Source organism: Pogona vitticeps, chromosome 4, assembly GCF_051106095.1.
Source record: "Pogona vitticeps strain Pit_001003342236 chromosome 4, PviZW2.1, whole genome shotgun sequence".
Classification (NCBI taxonomy): domain Eukaryota; kingdom Metazoa; phylum Chordata; class Lepidosauria; order Squamata; family Agamidae; genus Pogona; species Pogona vitticeps.
In genome coordinates this window covers 75,569,860-75,591,000 of record NC_135786.1, presented here as the reverse complement: position 1 = coordinate 75,591,000, position 21,141 = coordinate 75,569,860, and the positions used below count along the sequence as shown (strand labels likewise).

The window sequence follows — 21,141 nt, the reverse complement described above, 5'->3', positions numbered from 1 at the left end:
TGTGGATATATATATGAGTGTGTGTGTGTGTGTGAACGTGTGTTTGTGTTTACATAGCAAAACACAGTATACATTTTGAAATATGGAATGTTTGGCACCTTATACAAATCCTATACTATATTCCTGATCAATTTTCTCTCTCCTTTGCTGTAGTAAGTTACACATTTGAAAAAAGGCTGTTATAGACACCAAAATCCTGTGCCTCCCACACAAAAGGCAGAAAACCTGCATCATGAGATAGGTGGTTCTGGGGTCTAGTTACAGGGATAAGACAGTCCAAAAGAAAGAAAAAAGAGGATAGAAGCTCAGCACTTTTTATTGTGGCTTAAGTATGGCCACAATGCCAATTTTTGGTATCATCTAGAAGGACAAAGTTCCAAATAGAGTAGTCCTAGAACGAGCTGGAATTTTTATCATGTATATATTACTGAAACAGCAACAACTATGTTAGCTTGGGCATGTTGTGAGAATGGCTGATGGTCGGATTCCAAAATATCTCCTGTATGGAGAATTAGTGCAGGGAAATCGCCCCAGAGGGAGACCACAGCTGCGATACAAGGATATCTGCAAGCAGGATCTGAAGGCCTTAGGAATGGACCTCAACAGATGGGAAACCTTGTCATCTGAGAATTCAGCCTGGAGCCAGGCGGTGCATCATGGCCTCTCCCAATGTGAAGAGACGCTTGTTCAGCAGGCCAAGGCAAAGAGTCAGTCCTGAAACCAGCAAAATCAGGCAGCTGGACAGGGGACAGATTGTATTTGTCTTCAGTGTGGAAGGGACTGTCACTCTCGTATTGGCCTTCTCAGCCACACTAGATGCTGTTCCAAGACCTCTATTCAGAGCATGTTACTATCGTCTCTCGAGACTGAAGGATGCCTACTACTACTAAGTATGGCCAATCTTTTGGACCATCGCCTAACTCTGGTGCTGTTGACTTAGATCAGCTACCTCATATGTGCCATGGGCAGCACTTAGCTATTCTAAATCATGTCACCACCATTGTCTGAGAACGAATATTTTTGTTGCACATAACATATTTTATCTATATCTTATCTTTCTCCAAGCACAGGAACCCCAGACAGCTTATCTAGTCTTTCTTTTCATGAGTGAAAAGTGTCATGCATGGCTCTCCTCCTCCGTCTTCACAACAACCCTATGAAGGACGTCAGGCTGAGAAAGAGCACTTGGCCCAAGGTCACTCAATGTGTTTAATTGCTTAGGAGAACTAGAACCACTTAGGAGAATTAGAACCTAGATCTTCCAAACACCATACTCACTTTCAGTGGTGAATCCTTACAATTTCCCGTAGTTAGGCAGGCACTCAGTTAGCTCTCTTTCCAGACAGGACTATATTTTGCAATCGGCAATGATGCGACTCACTTTATAAAACTGTACCCCGTTTAAAGGGTACAGTTTTGGGAAACTTTAATTTCACATCACACTAAATATTCAGGTGTTTCCTATGTGTATTCAAGAAAAAATTGGAGAAACCAAGTGGATTATTTTCCATTGAGTTATTTTGGTACTTTCCTATTTGAGTTACAAAAAGGCGGGTCCCTTGGGATGAGAGCTATGTGAACTTTGACTCAACCAGCCATATTCATGAGCTGTCAGGTAAAGGATGGAGTATATTGTACAGTATATATTTTTTAAAAATATTTTATTTTTAAACTACTAGGAATAGGGTAGGGAATACAAAAGGTGAAAGGAAATGGAAGGGATGGAAAAGGGGTTTTAAGGATAGGAGAACACAGAATATACAATCATCCAATCTATTCATATTTACTATACAAGCATCCAATCTATTCATTTTTCAATAAAAAAAAATCAACTTTCTACTTCTTTTTTTAAACTGATTACCCTCTAGCTGTCAACTTACAATTATGTTTTAGTTGACATTTAAGTTATTCTAACACTATCAGGAAACCGTGACCAATTGTAAAATACATCCCCTCTTTCAGTTTCCCTCTGTCTTGGACATACATTCAGCATGCCTGAAAAAGTATCCATTTCAATCACTTCCCATATTTTCTCAGTATACCTCTTTTGTTTCCGTGGCTCTGTTTTCTTCCAGTCAGGTAAGGATGAATCCAGGACAGTAATCCGATTTTTAACATCACATTTTCTGACTGTTGTAGCTTACTGGGTAACACTTAATCCCATCTATGTTACCTGACATCGCATTCAATAAACACAGTTCGGGAGTTAATACAGTTTCCTTTAACTGTTGTTTAACATCTGATGATTACTCTTTCATCAAATCTTCCATCTTGCTAAGACGCTCATCTACCTGCTGAAATCCTGTTATTATTATCATTTGCATGGTAACCTGCCATTCTTTATCTGGAAAAGTCCCCAACAGTTGATATTAAAATTTTTCAGGAGCCATTTCCATCTTTCCAATGAGAATGATCTGTATAAATAATACTCTTTAGTTTCCACTATTTTATCAACAAACCAAACCCATCATCATAAACCTCCCCTAGATACTTCCTCTCCTCCTTACCCAGGTATTATAGTATATAGATCAACTTTTAGCCCAATAATTTAAATTACAACCATGGCAGTATTATCAGAGTCCCACACAATCCAGCCAAGAAAAAGTCCAGACTAAACAGCAGACACAGGAAGTCAGTCTCTCCAATAGATATCATTGTAATGTGTCAAACTCCAGTCCTGCTTTTCCTAGCTCCACAGTCTATTCCATTGCGTTCATCTCGCTGATAATTCACAGTTCGTTTTCTTACTTCCAAAAGCTTATTCCTCCTTCTCCGAAAACCCAGCAAGATTTTGCTATCAGAGTCCCACACAGTCTAGGGAGAAAGATCCAGGCTAAACAGCATTCACAAAATTTCAGTCCCTTAAAGCCTGTCCAGTGGTATTTTCTCTGGGATTTTTTCCAGAAATACAAGATTTTTCCATCTCACTGTCTCTCTGTTCGATCTTGAGCCAGCCTAATGTTTAAGAGTCAGTTTTGTTTTGAAGGAGCAGGCTGGCAAGCAAGACTCGCTGCTCCTTATCTTCTTTTGGTCAAGTATTTTCACTCTAATTACTTTTTCATCTTAATGAGGTTATTCATAAATCAAAGGCTTCCACTTACTTTGTTATTGTATATTTTTGGCCGTATTTCTTGTTCTCCTCTCCTCAGAGGGTGGAGGTGGAGTTACTCAAAGCTATTCTGTCAAAATGGCTCCAGTCTCCGATTTGTGCTTGGGTAAATTTTCAGAGGGAAGAAAAATCAGGTTGCTGCCCAATCTTTTTCCTTCTGGGGCTCACCAACTGTTTCAGAGAGACTTCTCCTGGTTTCCCCTTCGATCCCCCATTTTCTAGAGGGACCCCAGACTGGGCGGTTCCATCTTTTCCCGGGAGCTGTTCCCAGAAGCTGCTGGCTGCACCACGGCAAAGCTTCGCCTCGTAAGTATATTGATAGCTTGTTGTGACTCTATGTAGTTTAATAGGGACCTACTCAATTAGGATAGCAGGCAGAGAAGAAAGGTGAGAATAAATGGAAATTGATGTAAATTATAAATCAAATTTTAGACATGAACACTTCGACCCCATTTCCTCCAGTTATCCACCAGGCTCTGTATACATCTAAATAGGTAAAGAATGTTTCTAAGTATAATATAACCAATCAAAAAGTAGCACAACCCTATACAGACTGAGTGCATACTGTTTAGAATACAATATGTAATGTTAAACCAGGCTTAACATTCAGGTGCTTTCCCTACTTGCCTGCATTCAAAATAAACTAGAGAAATAATAATAATAATAATAATAATAATAATAATAATAATAATAATAATAATAATAATAATAATAATAATAATAATAATAATAATAATAATAATAATAATAATAATAATAATAATAAATTTATTGTCATTGTAAGTATATACACAGTATACCATACAACGAAATTCACAGACACCCAGAGACCAGACACATGCACACACAACATTCCCCAAACACTCCCCACCCACTAGAAGTCCCCCACTAAAAATACAAACATCTACACCTCAGGCCAAGTAACACAGTCCAACTAATTATTCACTACTGGTGGTCTTTAAGCTCATTATTAATTGCAATTATAGCTCTAGGATAAAAACTATTTAGAAAACGTGTGGTCCAAGTCTTAATTGTTCTATATCTTCTGCCAGACGGTAACAGTTCAAAAAAGTTATAAGCAGGATGGGAAGAGTCTCTCAGGATGCTGTGTGACTTCCTCAGACAGCGGGATGTGAAGATGTCATCCAGGGTTGGTAGCTGGAGCCCGATGATATTCTGGGCAATTTTAATGGTTCTCTGTAGAGCTTTTTTGTCCACTACAGAGCTACTCCCAAACCATGCCAGAATGCCATAAGTTAGGACACTCTCAATGGTGCTACGGTAGTAGGACAGAAGTAAATGCTGTGATAAATTTAACTTCCCGAGTATTCTCAGGAAATACAGCCTCTTCTGTGCCTTCTTCATTAGCATGTTGGCATTTATAGTCCATGAGAGGTCCTCTGAGATGTAAGTACCCAGAAATTTAAAACTACCAACTCTCTCCACTTCCTCACCGTTTATGTACAGTGGTAAATGTACATTTCTCTTCCTCCTAAAATCAATTATGAGTTCTTTAGTTTTTTTGATGTTAAGTGTGAGATGATTTTCTTTACACCATAGTATCAATCTTTGTACTTCCTTTCTATAAGCAGACTCATTGTTCTTATTTATGAGTCCCACCACTGTCGTATCATCCGCAAATTTAATAATTGCATTGGTGTTATATAGTGGGGTGCAATCATGTGTGTACAGGGAATAGAGGAAGGGACTCAGCACGCAGCCCTGGGGAGCTGCTGTACTTAGTACCAGGGTAGAAGAATGGTGGGATCCCATCCTTACTGACTGTGGCCTATCTGTCAGAAAATCCTTTATCCACATGCAGATCTCCTGAGGTAATCCCAGGTTGATCATTTTTAAAAACAACTTATTTGGTAGAATGGTGTTAAAAGCAGAGCTATAATCCACAAACAACAGCCTTGCATAAGTTCCCTGTTGTTCTAAGTGGCTCAATACAGTATGGAGTACGATGGACACAGCATCATCAGTAGATCTATTTCTCCTGTATGCAAATTGCCATGGATCCAAAGAAGGTGGAAGACTAGCCTTAATGTAATCCAGCACCAATCTCTCAAAACATTTCATAATAACAGATGTTAAAGCTACTGGTCTATAATCATTGGGAGATACCACAGCTGACTGCTTCGGGACTGGCACTATAATAGATGTCTTCAGGCAAGTGGGGACAGAACACTGCAACAAGGATAGATTGAAAATATTCGTAAAAACTCCAGCTAATTCTGCAGCACAGTCCCTAACAACTCGTCCCATGATTCCATCTGGTCCAGCTGCCTTTCGAATATTAATATTCTGGAAAGCGCGTCTCACATCTGAAATCTGCAGTACTAGTGGTTGTCTGTCGATGGTAGATTCTAGTGATGTATTATGGACAGTAGGTGCTGGAATAATGGTTGTTCCTGTTTCCACCTCAAAACGGCTGAAAAATTGATTTAACTGCTCAATTAAAATTCAAATTGAGTGAATTTTGGAAATTATACATGTCCTTTGCATTGTACAGCTATAAAACAGTACATCTGAAATTCTATTACTAGACAAAAGCTTGAAACTCTCTTTTTAATTATTACAACACTAATTGATCATGCTAGCTAGGCAATTTTTGGAATTGTTGTCCATAACAGTAAATTTTCCCAAGCTTTGTTACATACATATCTACACTATCCAGATCTAAAAACTCAAAATTGTGTACCACATGAGAGATTTCTTTAGGAAACATGTCAAGAAAATGGCATTCCACAATGTGGTGTCCTCTGTATATGGTAGACTACAACCTTCATTGTTCCCCAGCCAACAAGACTATTAATTGGGGTTTATGAAGACTGTAGTCCATTACACTGGATTGTGGAAGGAGGGATGAAAGAAAGCATATTTCACTTCCTGTTTTCCTCTCAAGAACAAAGGAATTTACTAATTGGGATCTCAGTTCAAAACAGATACAGTACCTCCCAATATCAAGGACTGTACTGATATAACCAACATATTTCCCACCTTTTATATCGCAGCATCTATTTTCTTGATACAGTGTATATCAGAGAAAGTCTCTCATTTTCCTTTTTAACTGTAACAGTGTCTCTTGGGAACTTAAATAGGAAAAGATCAGATTCCCTAATCAGGCTGACTGCTGTCTACAGTACCATCTCCTTTTTTAAATATATCTATCCATCAGGAAGGGACCGGAACTATAGATCAGCATTCTAAATATGGCTTTAGCAACCCTTTAAACCATGCTATAACTGCAGCTCTAAATATAGATACTCACATCTAGGCACGCCACTTCAGGGAGCTACTGGAATTATTATTTTTCCTTTAACAAAAATAAGTCATTACCAAATAGAGTACGTGACAGTTAACTCATCAATCACATATACTAGTACAACCCAACAGGAAACAGAAACAACCCGTGTAAGTGGTATTGAATCCCTTCCTGGCATGCATGTTCTTACTTAAGAGTTCTTTGGATTCATCATTCCTAACACTTCTGTCACTTCTTGGTAGAACTCACATTCCCCCCACATGATGTGATCATAAAATCATCTCATTGTGTGCATTTAGAAAACTCCCTGGAAGCATTTCTACAGATACTATGACTCACAGGCAAATTCTCAGGTGCTGTAAAACCCATTTCACAAAGAATATCCTGGGAAGGTGAAATATTATGTTTGCAAGGTCATAATGAGAGGCAAACTCTTTTCAAAATCCCAATTACCTAAAATGATACCTTCATAAAGAGCTTTCCTGAACCAAGGCCACTAACAAGGCTACTAAAGAATCACAGAATGGCTGAGTTGGAAGGGGACTATAAGGCCATTGAGTCCAACCCTCAAGTCAATGCAGGAATCCAAATCAAAGCAGATCTGACAGATAATTGTCCACTTTTCTCTTTTATGCCTCCAGTGTTGGAACGCTCACCACCTCCCGAGGTAACTGGTTCCATTGTTCTACTGCTCTAACAGTTAAGAAGGTTTTCCCAATATTCAGCTTAAATCTGGCTTCCTGTAGCTTGAGCCATTTATTACATGCCCTGCGCACTCTGGAATGATTAAGAACAGATCCTGCCCCTCCTCTGTAGGACTACCTTTCAAGTATTTGGAAAGTGCTACTATTATGTGCCAAATTTTGTAAAATCTCCATAAATGTCATTGGAATATAATTATTCTAGTCATTCATGTCCAGTGAATTTGGGTGAAAAACTCTTGACTTTAAATTTGTTTCTTTTAGCTTAATTGCTGCGAGATGGGGTAACAACACCTTCAAAAAAATTGTATCAAGAATTTCAAACAAAGAAAGGGCACACGTGACCTGGAAGAGAATTAATTCCACAGTTTCTCCCCTGTAACTGTCTGCATCCCCCTCCCAACTCTTGAATGCTAGAAGACATTAAGAAATAGTATGGAGGATGGCGTGGAAGACTGCAAAAATCTGGCTCCTCACCCCCTTTTTCAGGGTGCACATCCCTGAGTCAAAAACCCTTCTGTGTAAAGTAGTGTTCCTCCTATGCACAGAAAGGCACGACAGGAGTCATTCTTTGGCCCAGAACTCTGCAGCTCTGTGCAAGTTTCTTGCTCCTCAGGAAATAAATAATTTTTCAAAATATTAAACTTGGATTCCTGCAGAGATTCCAGAAGAGCAGCCACTTTTGTCTACTATAGAAAAACAATGAAGAGTCATTTTGTGTGTTTTTAAGGCAACTTCACAGCAGCACAAGCTTTCATGGGCAAGAGACTCCTTCATCAGATGCAGGAAATGGCCAAAGTGGGAAACTATACATAACCCAAATACAGGTAGCAAATGAATAAATATGTAGCAAAAGCTAGTAGTAACAGCAGGTACAGTAACAGGCTGCAATTCTGTGTGGAGCAAGAAAGAAACAGGAATCTAAATAAATGGGTACAAGATTCAAATAATATCAGTGTGACCAATATTTACTCCTGATCAGTGATATCCATTTTTTAACAAACGGGAATATCTTGCTTATCAGTAGTACAAACAAGGATCAGAAATAAGGAGATTACTTTCTGCAATATACTAGCCATGGAAAAGAACAATGGCATTGCCAAGCAACATATGGAGGACCACATGTTCACCATCTCTGTCATAAGATCTCCTACAGAATAAACGGACATTTCAGTACTTCCCCACTGAATAGTTCTTATTACTATCTAAGGCAGGGGTGTCCAACCTTTCACCTTCCCTGGGCCACATTAGAAGATGAAAATTTGGTTTGGGCTGCACATAAATTTGGTTTGGGCCGCATGGGGGGGCAGCCCTAGCCGTCCTCTGCAGCCCCGCTCCAAGCACGCTTAACGGCAGCTGCGATCTCAGACAGCAGAGACTGCCAGCTTCAACTCCGGTGGCTTTATCGGGCCAGGAGGGGGTCCACCTATTGACGGAGATGGCACAATGCAGTCACACAGCCCCCCTCTCCCCTCCCCTCCCACTCCTCCTTTCCTTCCCTCTCCCCCCTATCGTTGTGACGTGCCCCAGCCGCATTCCGGGCGCAAGCGCAAGCGCCAGCAGTGTAACTTGAAACTTTGGAATTTCTTTAAAAATAAAAAATTGCACAGGGCCACATTATGAGCCAACCTGGGCCGCAGGTTGGACAAGCCTGATCTAAAGCCTCGGCTTTGTGTCAGTTTATCCTTTGGCAATGAAACAAATCTATCCAGTGTTTGAAAGTCTAAATACACATTAGTTCACTGATGCTAACATCCTTAAACATGCTTAGCTGACTGGATGGCACAGTGGTTTAGGTATCTGGTTGTGGAGCCAGAGGTTGGAAGTTTGATTCCCCATTGTGCCTCCTGCAAGTCGAGCCAGCCTGTGTGGCCTTGGGCAAGCTGCACAGTCCCAGGGAGGCCCCAGCAGAAAGGAATAGCAAACCAACTTCTGAGTATTCTCTACCTGGAAAACCCTGAAAAGAGAAGTCAGAAATGACTTGACAGCACATGATTAATATTTCAAACAGTTAGATTGTGAGTAAGAATTTTCACCAATTCCATAAAATAAATGCTTTAACCTCTCCTGAAAATACATGTAAAAGAATTAAAACTTAATTCAGTAGCCTCCTTACCAATATGAACAGATAGCACTCAATCTTAATTAAGAATTTATTTCCTGACTAGGGATATTAGACATCACACATGAAGCAGATGCAGCAGAGATGCTCATGACCAGATTGTTTATTTTGTTAAAGGGGGAAAAATGCACCTACTTCACCAGTTTACCTCCTGAATCGTTTTCTGCATCAAAGGAGAAACTCTTAACAGTGATTCAACTTGCTCATCTCTATTGTGACCAAAAACGAACCACAGCCTATTTAACCCCATGATATGATACCTTGAAAATCCACACATCCGTAACTAATTGGAAAATACCTTAGTTCATAAAACAGCTTTTGGATCTCGCGGCACTCAAGGTTAGCTCCACAAGTTTTTAGTAAATATCCCCTTCTTTTAATTTTTTTCTCTCTAAATGTGGGCTGCTAAAACAGTTGTGAAAAGGTATTAGCATCATCGAAGGTCACAGCTGAGTAAAGTATGACCCAAGGTACTGCATAATGCCCCAAAGGCATTTTTTGAGGTGTCACTAGTCTCAAAGACCCCCTCCCAAAATGATCTTTTAACTTAGTGGCGCAGAGTGGGAATGAGGATCCTGAGCTACACAGCACTTTGTTTTAAACTCAGGCTCTTCTTAGATCAGGGACTCACTCATTTTGCATTATCTTAACAGCCAAGTGGAAGCAAGTGCTCCTAATTCTTTCTGGGGTGTTCAACATCAGCCAGACCACTCTGAAGCAGGGACAGACTTTACTAATACTTAGCCTTTACTAAAAGACACAAACTCTCCTTTGCCGAAAATGGAAAAGGAGTGGTTCTCAGCTTGTGTTAAGCTTTGGAACAGGCAGATACTCTATGAAATATGAGGTTCTCATTTCCCAGTTTCAAGAACAGGGAGAAAAATGATCACACAAAGCAATGGACCTTACCAGAGGTGTGGGGGCATGTCTCTGGTAAGTGGGCTGTAGAAGTCTGTATATCTCAGTCTTTCAAACCTCATGCTCTCTACAGCAGCCATTGTCTTATTTTGGCCATGGTCATAAGCGCAATATGAAAGAAATATAGGCTGAATCAGAATTGTGTGAGTCACGTAACAAATCTTATAAGGGTTTGTGTGAGGAATTGTTTCCAGTTTGTGGCCCCTTTAAAATGTGTCAGGACCAAGTGGCCATATGAACCCTGCTCCCCCCCCCCCCGAGAATGACTGCTCTACAGCATGCTGGATGGCAAATATATGAACTACTGTCTCCCTGTTTGGGGCACACAGAGATATCCTTCTGATTTTATCCTCTTCACTTAACTGGTCTAGTTCAAAGATCACACTACACCACAGTTTATCACAACACAAATGAATTGCAGCCTCAGATATCCCAATCTCTTTCTGTGGCATGGTCCCAACCAGTCAGAATCATTTCACATCTGGTTTAGATTAGCCATGATTTGTGTTGTATCATTCAACTCTACAAATCACTATCACATGGCTTGACTGAAACATGCCAACTTTATAAGTTTTAAAGCTTGTTTAAATAAACTGTAGTCAACACAGACCTCAACTAATGACACCTTAAACTGTGGTCAATCCAAACTGGAAGCAAATAATTCTGATCTCATGGGAGTAGAAGATGACATGAGGGGTGCGGCAGTCTAAAGCTTACATGGTTTGTTCGTGTCCACACTAATTGGTTTGCTATCTTGTCTGCTCCCTGCCACTGTCCTGTATAGATCTTTTGAAACAACTTTGTTCTCAGTGAAATGATTTCTATCTAGAAGGGACCGATGAATTAATTTAATCACCAATGGAAACTGATAATCATTTTCTTATCAGAAATAGAAACATGACACAGGCCAAATTACACGTTTGATTTTTCCTCTGCATTTATGTTATTTGCTTGTGCCACATAAAGCATGCGAGAGCCTCAAATACATTTTTAAAAATCATCCTAATCCTCTTAAAATCTTTACTGTGAGTTCAAAATATCATTTTAAACAATCTGTGCTGAATGACAGAAGTAATGTGTAACATGCCAAATTTAATCAGAATAGAAGCTGGCTAATCTTTGCTACTGTACATTACTCTAACTTAACCAACATCATGGTTTTCAAGCTCTCTCACAACTGTCATGACACAACGATTTATATCCATTGAGAAACTGAAAATATGCCTTGCAGGTTCATCAGCTGAGTGGCTCTGCTGGGTAATGAAACAGCTTTGGCTGTTTTGAGTAGGAAAACAAACATACAGAATCCATCTCTCATGTTCTAGGCAATTATATACAGTACTTTCTAATTACACTACAACACTTGAACAGACTAATCTAGTACCAACGTTTGCATAGCAACAAGTCACTTGCCACAGATAAAACTAATTAGAAATATTTCTAGCCCCCCCCCCCCCAAGCTTGGCTCCTATCCAAAACTGGACCACGGAAAACATCACACAGAGAATGTTTTCAACACTACTTTAACATTTCTCCCCTAAAACCTCTTTTCTCTCCAATGCATAATTGTTAACTAACAACATCCGGGTAAAAATATGCATTAGTGCATTATAGAACATAAGATAATTTTTGACATGCTAGGAATGAGCACGTAAGAGATCTATTAGGTATTAGTGATGCAATCATATTTATGATATACCAACCCCGTTGGCAGCGGCCATCTGAACTATCAGTTCTATTGCAAGCTTATTAAAATATCTCCCATCTCCTCCAACCACCACGGTAGAGCCTTGTCGATCTCTTAGGTCTATGGAAAAAAATACACTCTGAATAAAATTGTGCAGGTAGTTTAGCTTGGTTTGAAAAATGTACGTCTTCTTCCGTAATCCACTAGTTCCTGGTTTCTGGTCATAATAAGGTGCTGTTGGCAATGTCAGTATTGGAAGTGGGCTATCTTCCATGATCCTTTTTCATACAAATACATCAAAAATAAAAGTTACAACTGTCGTTAATATATTGATATATTATCTTTTCTTTTTTAAAAAAAAAAAAGATCAGTCTTGATAACTGGCAATGACAGATCTCCTGGTTGGAGGTTCAGTGAAGTACTTCTGTACCCTAAAATAGCTCCTTGAACCTTCAGCTGAATGTGGTTTCTGTAACTGAAGAACTTTTCTTGCACTTGCTCTGAAAGATCACTGTCAGGCAGAATACAGACAATTCCACACCGCAATCCCTCAGGAAAATTGGATGATCTGGAGTTCTTTCAAGCCTTTTGGTTGCTAACGGCAGTAGCGCTCTGTCATTCCTGTGTTACAACGAATGGGACTCCTCAGCACTGAACTCTGGCCAGTATTCTTTTCACAGTCAGAGGAAATAGGTACGGAAAGCTGTTTAGTAGGTCAGCCCTTCAGTCAGAAGCATTGATTCATGTGTCGTCATCAGGCTGGGCTCTCCAAAACCAACACGAAGCTAGAACAATCTTAGCTGGATAAGCAGGTCTAGAAAAATGACTGCCTGGCTTCCAGTTCTGGCACCCACTTTCTACACAGTCCTCAAGAGTGAATGGCATGAAGGTAAGCCTTATTGGAAGCGTGGTAATGTAGCACTGAAGTTATTTTGTGGAGTCTAGCAAGTTAAAGGTCACTCTTAATATGGAAGTCAGGACTTCTCAGTTACCTACAGTTTCTTTATCCCTGTTATTTTAATAACTAGAGATGTCTCCCGTACTGAAGTGCTATACTCCTCCAACTGTAGCTGCGGCGATACAACAATCTACCCAACAACACGTTTTTCTTTTATTTTTCAACCTTGTTTGAATACAGAGCAACACAACTCCTCTGCTTCCCTCTGATTTCAAAGTTCATTTCAAACTCACTTAATTTTAAACATGGTAATTTATTACAGCACCTCTAATAACAAAAGCCATTTGCATATCTGCAAAACGTATTGCAGTACAAGTGAGGAGAATCTGCTGTCCTAAAAAGGATGCAGGTTTTTTTTTTATTTGGGGCACTCAAAGAAAAATATCTAGATTAGTTCAGAATTAACTTTAATCATTGACCTTAAAAAAAGATAAAAACGTATCACCTATTTATAGTTTCTTGTAGCCCACATTTTTCATGCAAGAAGCTGTTTTATGCTGGCAGTGGAGACAAATTGGAGGTCAAACTATTTCAGTTCTTACTGAAATGCATTGCCTGAAAAGATTTGTATGAAGTTACTCATTGTCAGTAGCACTGGCCAAATGTGTAGCTTGCAAGTCATACATAACACTGGGAAGTTCAGGTCCAGCTTCTTTACATTAGGAGGAACCAAACTGGCAAAATGTCTTAAAATAATGAAGACTCCACTCAGAAACCAGTTTGTTCGGGGAAAACATCCTACAGACTTATTCTTTGTTCAAACTAGTGTGAAGTGGACAGCTACCACCAAAAGCAGCCACAACACAATATCTCAAATATACCCAAAGTACAAGCAAGCTAGAATATGGCTAAAATTTATGCCTCTTGGTGCAATTCCACCTCTTTTAAAGTAACATTTTACCATATTCCCTCTTTTTGGAATGTGTACACAAATGAGGAATAGTATTTACAATATGGTATTCGTGTATATACTCTTTGTGTAACATATTCTGTCTCTATAGCCTCATATCTAAAAAGGTGCCTAGGACAATATATAGTATGGAAAACAGGCAGGTTGAAGGAAGAGAAGAAAACAATATGTTTCAGGGGGAAAGACCACAAAATCCTGTTTTTAGTTTAGAAAAAAAGAATCCTGGAATACATACACTATGCAAAACTTTTATATTCATAGGTAGAGGCTTCCCTCTTGTGGTGCAACCTGCAAATGCACATCTCAGAGGAAAATCCATGTACATTCCCAGTGGACAAAGAGAATTTCCTTGATGCTCACAGGAGCTCAAAATGTACACATAAAACTTCTAGTACGTCTGGAGAGAGAAGAGAAACATTCTAATACAATTCTCTCTCTCAGTTTAAAAAATAAAGACCAAAAGGTAGAAATAGAAAACCTGCAGCTGGGAAGCAGAATTCAAATAGCCTAACTTCTTTCCAATAAAAATCTTCCTCCACCGTCAATTGTTAAGTCAGTTTGTGACAATGTAGCATTACAACTGTTGTCTTCAAGAGCAGTTGACCCAGATTACAGTGTAACAGAAAGGAAAGAAATCAAATACCTGTATTCTAATAGAAATATTTTCTTTTTGGAGATTATGATGGCTAATATGGGCAAGAGACTGTTAAATTGAGATTCATTACTGATTGACAGATTCCTCAAAGACTGAATGTAGGAGCAGGCATTTCACAAGCAAAATAAATATTATTTATTTTTTATTCATATCATACTTTTCCTTTAATGAGCTCAATATTATGCATTCCACATGACATATTGAAAGTCTATTCATGTTATCCCATTATCATCCTTTCCGCCCATTAACTTGGTTTACCCTGCAGTGTACATTCATCTGTGTAACTATCATTGGTCAACAAATGGGAAATAACTTAAAGTAACCCCAATAGAGTTCACAAGATATCTAATGAGTAGTTTTACCAGTTCTGTCCCCACCTCTATGAGTTTCTATGACCAAGCAGAGATTTAAATCAATATCTGTCACTCTATCCACTATAATATAGTGGTTCTTAACCTTTGTTACTCGGGTGTTTTTGAACTGCAACTCCCAGAAACCTCAGCCAGCAGAGCTGATGGTGAAGGCTTCTGGGAATTGCAGTCCAAAAACATCGGAGTAACAAAGGTTAAGAACCAGTGCACTATATCACACTGGGTATCACCCTTCATCTAGATGTGCTTATTTTGAGTGCAACAGTATATTTTAAAAAACGAAAAACAAACTAATCTTGCAATTTAGTTCCCTATACACTGTGAGATGCATTCTGATATAAAAATAGGGACATCTTCCTATGACCTTCCCACTTAACTAGCTCACGGCAACCCCATCATATAATTTTTCCCCTCAAGTTTTAAAATTCAACTCATCCTCAAAATGCATCAGAAGTCTTCTTTAACACAGAGAACAATGAGATTTTAAACAAAAGGAAAATTAACTTTGTGGAAGAGATAATCTACAGTTTCAAAACAAAAACTAATTTTAGAAGTCTGCCAAGTCCCTGAGACATTTAATATAATTGAGTTTTATTAAAACAATTGAACTTTCAACAATTTATTTGTCATTTGCTTCCAACAGGAATCCAACCAGGATAACAGATGCTTTTCATTTTAAATTTAAATATAAATTACTTATAAAGAGAATCCTAAAGACTGTGCTTTGTCACTAAAACATAGCAGCAAATATTTATGCTACAGGGTTGCTTCATATTATTGTTGAAAACTCAGAAGACTGGCTTGGCCACATGCTTTCAGGAACATGGATGCCTTTCAAATGTAATAGAAAAGAAATAGTGACATAGGAAACACTGGGACCTAGCTCTTGCTGTAGGTTTCTGATACTCCCTTGATAACTTCAGCCTTTTCTTTGTTGTTCTATATCAGGGGTCTCCAAACTATGCCCATTGGCCACATCCAGCCCGCCTTGCCCTTTTTATCTGGCCCGTTCCCTTCAGCCTGTGCACATGTAGGGGTGTGCATGCGGGGGGGTGCATCCTCACAGGGGGGTGCAGGCAAGGGGGTGTCCGTGCAGCTGTGCGTACGCGTGCATGTTCCTTTGGCCCTCAAAAATGTTGAAAATATATGATATGGCCCTAACACTCAAAAGTTTGGAAACCCCTGTTCTAGATCATGCTTTTATTACTCCACATTTGCAGTCCCCTCACATGGTTCTATAAGAGAATGCCTTACAGTGTAGAGGTTTGATGATTCACACAGAAGACCTTAAACGCTGCTTCTGCACTGCAAAAATAACTACTTGCATGGAAAGCATTTTCACTGGTAACATATACATTCAAAAGGGCAGGATTTTCTACAAAGTATCATGTAAAAGTAAAAAAAGCATGCTGTAGGTATAATTCATTGATTTGGATTGGAAAGGCTTCAATTCGGACCTTTGTTCAGCTACAAACCCTCTTGAGTGACATGGCCAATTAACTATTTTTCTCTTCTTTCATGCCCACAAAGAGGACACCGGAAGTTGTAACTTCTAATTTTCCGCCAACCACAGTTCCCTGTGACATTCAGAGTAACAGAATCATGATTTGTTCAAAGCTAGTTAGTGACAACAAATTGGAATCACAGTTTGATCCAGATTTGTTCTCACTAACTAAAATTAGGATACACTTATCAGTAATAAAGCCCAACAGACCAAGGGAGATTCACTTCTGAGCAGACATGCACGGGAATGCACTGCCAGGCTGCACAATATCGCTTTCATTCCATTAGTATGCCAGACCTTTGCCCCTCTTTTTTTTTTAAACTGGCAAGAAACATCTTTCCCTAACTCACTCTTTGTTTCCAATATTTAGCAACAGAATCAATATCTTTGCACCAACTACACTGCAAGGCTAACCACAATGCAAGTCCATAAACATTTCTGAGGTTCACAGGTTTAGGTTCTTGTATAATCATTTCAAATAATAGCCTCAAAGATACCAAACAGTGGTTGAAATCCAAGACGAACTCACAACTAGAATAGAGCCATTGAATCAGAGGGGCTTTACTGAATCCGCTACATCCTAAGTTCCACTGATTCAACAACTCTAGTTGTGACTTACAGCTGGATTTCAGCCACTGTGTCACAGAGGTCTCATATTTTTAAGTAACCAAATTGGGAACACATTTTTTTAACTACTCCCATTTACCAAAACAACAGTTAGAATCTTCTTGCACTGTGCATGGCTGATAATATTCCACCCATACTGTTTGTTTGTCTTGCAGCAATGATCCCAATTATTTTCAAAAGGGGCTTACATCTACACAAGAAAATACTGGAAACTCCACACAGCTTATGCAGCTGTCAGAGATTCTAGCCACCCAAACCTTCCAGTTGGTGACAATTGTATGTATGAACGCTCAGAAGTAAGGCTTGTAAGAAACATGTACAAAATTTCAGCCTGAATCATACTGTAGTATGAAGAAAACTTAAGATATGCATAGTAAGGATTACCTGTATTATTAGTTTTCTTGTTAAATAAAAAGAGTAAAGTGAGGAGGAAGCTTCAATATTTAAAGATCAGGCTGGCAGACTACAAAACTTTTAGTAGCCACTTTGTAGTTATGGCAAAACAGACAACATGTGAACAATTTCTGCTTTATATACCAAGAGAAGGAACTGAAATTTTTATGGTCTCATTACTTGTAGAGACCTGGTAATCTTTTGTTGTGCTCCTCTGCCTTGAAAATAGTGGGGTTATTAATTCTATCCACAAACAATCTGAGTGGTTGGGAGTTTCTAGCCAGGGAGTATCATATTTTTCCATGTTCATGACCCCCCCCAATTTATAAAACAGCCCCCTAATTTTGACCCTTGATGGAGATGGAGGAGCAATAAATGGGCAACTGCTCCTCCACCTCTGTCTCCTGCTGCTGCTGCTGCCGCCGCCTCCACTGCCCGCCCGATTATCTCCTCCAGTGGGACTGCCGGGGCTCACCTCGAGCTCACTTTGCTGCCTTGTCCCCTGCCCTAAGGAGATTGCTGGAGGAGGTGATCACAGGAAGAGGCAGCCAAGCGCGGGGGAGTGCTTGTTTGCCTCTGCCTCCTGCTGCCTCCACCACCGGAGTGGATAAGGTGGCGACGTGAGCTGAGCCCATCAGTCCCACTGGAGGAGGTGATCGGGTGAAGGCAGCAGCAAGAGGCGCCCAAGTGCTTGTGAATGCTCCTTCACCTCCATCTCTGCCTCCTGCTGCTACTGCCTCGGCCACCGGAGGGGACAAGCTGTGAGTACTAGAAGAGGCAATTGGGCAGTGGCGGAAGCAGCAAGAGATACCCAAAAGCCCGTGCGACTGCTTCCTTCCATGTATAAAATGACACTCAATTTTTCCTCTGATTATTTTAGGAAAAAGTGTCATTTTATACATGGAAAAATACAGTATATAAAGTCAGTCAGTGCAGTATAGTTGAGCAGAGCAGCAGTTTTTACGGTGGGGCAGGTTTATATGATTTTATTATTTTCTAGCTAAATGTGATTTTATCTGGTTTTATTTTTGTAAACATTTGTAAGCTGTCTTAAGCACTATCTTTCAGGGGAAAGGTGGGATATAAGACATTTCACACAATATTATAAGGAGTTGCAGATCTCAGAAATAACACCATGACAGTTAAAAATAGCAATATTAGGAACAGTATAATACTGTACCAATATTTAGCAGATACTTACGTTTTTGACTATAACTGGTGTTTTTGACTACTACTACTACATCTGCTACTACTAGATCTACTACTACTAGATCTTGTGGGATTTCGGGATCCAAACTGACAAGACACCTTGAACATAACACACCAGACATAGTAGTAGTGACAGACCGAAGAAATGTCTAGATGATTGACATTGCAACAGAGATCTGGCTATCAAAACATCTCACTTGTGGATGAAACACACTGCAGTGGTCCTCGTAGTCAACAGGGCTTTGGAAACAATATTAAGAAATTTTACACATTATTACAGTGGTGCCTCGCAAGACGAGTGCTCTGTTTTACGACGATATCGCATTATGACGAAGTTTTTGCGATCGCAAAAGTGATCACAAAACGATGTTTCCTATGGAGGAATTTCACTTTGCGATGATTGGTTCCCTGCTTTGGGAACCGATTCTTGCAAAATGACGATTTTCCTACAGCTGATCGCCAGTTTCAAAATGGCCGCCGAGTAAAAAAAAAAATGGCTCCCCGCTCTTTTCTGGGACGGATTCCTAGCTGCATGGGCAGCGAAAATGGGCGCGCTATGGAGGATCTTCGCTGGACAGTGAGTTTCAAGCCCATAGGAATGCATTAATCGGGTTTTAATGCGTTTCTATGGGCTTTTAAATTTCGCTTTATGATGTTTTTATTCTACAGCGATTTCGCTGGAACGAATTAACATCATAATGCGAGGCACCACTGTATAAGCATTTTATTATCCAACCTCTAGTATTACATTATGAAGATTGGAGGAGAACAATATATGCAACAATGTTGATATTATTCCACTGTTCCACACCACCCATCACTAGATAATAAAAATGACACATTCCCTTTCCCCATCTGCAAACCAGTGTTTCTGTTCTATGAAAAACAGAATGTGTCTGCACAACAGGGCTGCTGTTGCATGCAAAACCTTTCAGAGCTGCAAACCAAATTTCACTTTAATGCAAAAATCTTCTGGGGCTTTAAACATCCACTTGCTTCCTACCTCAGATCACTTGAGATGGAAGTGTCACAAATTAGATGGCGGGGAGCTCTGAGGACTGTATGGGAACATCCATGGGTTGGATTAGGCCCACATGCACAGAGGCTTCCCTCCTCTGTTGGTGGAGAATCTTCTTATGTTGAAAACTACTTTCCCTTGAACATCATCAATCATCAGTACTGTTGGCAGATCGCTGCAATGGCCAATTACAGAGATTTCCCCTCATACTAGCTTCCAGTTAGTTCAAGTTGGATGCAATAAAACAGTTACAGCATCCAGGGTGCAGGGACAGTGCATGGAATCCTTCAAAATGTTTTGACACCTCTAACACAAAAGCAAGGTTCTGCTCCTAAAAGCATGATTAGAGTTGCCACTTTTCCTACAGACTAGTGTATTTGAAATTCTCATGGAATAATAATAGTAATTATTTAGCACAACTGTCATTCAATCTGATATAAAAGAAATGGTCTTTGAAACGAATTTCATTAGATGAATTCTGATTGCTCAGGTGTGGCTCAGGACTGCCTATGCACATTCTGTCTTTCATTGTACAGTCACCTCTGTGGCATCCAGCAACCTCCTCAACTTCCCATCCTTGTATTAAAGCCCAGGTGAAGATGGCATAAGGTAATTAATTCTCATCCCACTTTTTTTCAGTGTATACCCACCCAGGGAAGCTGCAAAATTGCTAAAAGATGAGGAGGAGGTAGAAAAAGTAAATGCAACAATTTTGTGCCACCTTGCATTGTTACAGTAAGTTCACACATACAAAGGAAATCTTATCTCCTGACACTGAGTTCCACTTCTGCAAGCTTTGCTAAAATGGATCTCCACCTGTGAGAAACTGTTGAGAATTCCTTCTTCCATTGGAGAACTTCAGAGAAATTGTCCTTCCAATTCCTGTGTCCACAAATAAGGTAGAAAATTTTGAAAGACTCTTTTATGCACAGCTATGGTATAGATTTCTCTTACTATGTTGGACATGGTTCTAACTGCTGCCCACTTGATTTTTCAGTATGTTTAAATCAATCCCTATAGAGGAAATTACTTCTTTAAAAAAAAGCATTTGATTTCTAACAGCACACTAATTCAACCAGAAACTTTCAACCAGAAGTCTTTGCTGATATTAAAGCTCAAAGACTTCCATATATACAGTAGTTATAAAAACCTGGGTTCAACATGGAGAATGTAAAGTCATATTCAACACACTAAAATCTACACATAAATTTCATTAATTAATCAAAAATGCTTACACATACAAATGATGAGCAAATATATTTGTTTGTCTGAGGTATAACAAAACGTCCAACTGGAAAGAGAAGCTCTCTGTAAATACAGAAAAATTTTGCAACTATGTTCAAGATATTTTTTTAAAAGAACTCAGAGCTACTTCTACTATATATTCAGGAATATAAAGTATAGACCTATACATGTTTGTTGAGAAGTATGCCCCACTGTGTTCCAATGGGCTTACTCCCTCACCAGTCTATTTAGGCCTGAAGCCATATATTGATTAGAAAATTGCTGTAATGCAAAATTAAAGAAGCAGAAACCAAGGACACTAAGGTAGCCTAAATTGTTACTCATCCTTAACTACTTAGTATTGCTCTGATGTAAGTGGCGGCACTGCTATTGCAGTGTTGCTCAGTCTGCTGGAAATATGCCATGTTCCATTAAGATCCTCTGGGTAAACTTCCAAAATCTAGACA

At 39.4% G+C, this 21,141-nt stretch overlaps 2 protein-coding genes across 3 annotated transcripts in view; both read right to left on the bottom strand.

Moving 5' to 3' along the window:
• Positions 1-21,141, bottom strand: part of EFCAB7 (EF-hand calcium binding domain 7) — a 92,070-nt gene that overhangs the window by 2,383 nt on the left and 68,546 nt on the right. The window lies entirely within an intron of this gene.
• The window catches only part of PGM1 (phosphoglucomutase 1), a 42,279-nt gene that overhangs the window by 16,381 nt on the left and 4,757 nt on the right, over positions 1-21,141 (bottom strand). The window contains exon 1 of one of the 2 annotated variants that reach the window (XM_020807742.3): positions 11,822-17,715. The exons of the other annotated variant lie outside the window; for it this stretch is intronic. Coding sequence (XP_020663401.2) covers positions 11,822-12,079 — 258 coding nt within the window. The 5' untranslated portion in view covers positions 12,080-17,715. Of the gene's footprint in view, positions 1-11,821; positions 17,716-21,141 lie in introns of those variants that run through there. 2 annotated transcript variants of the gene reach the window in all.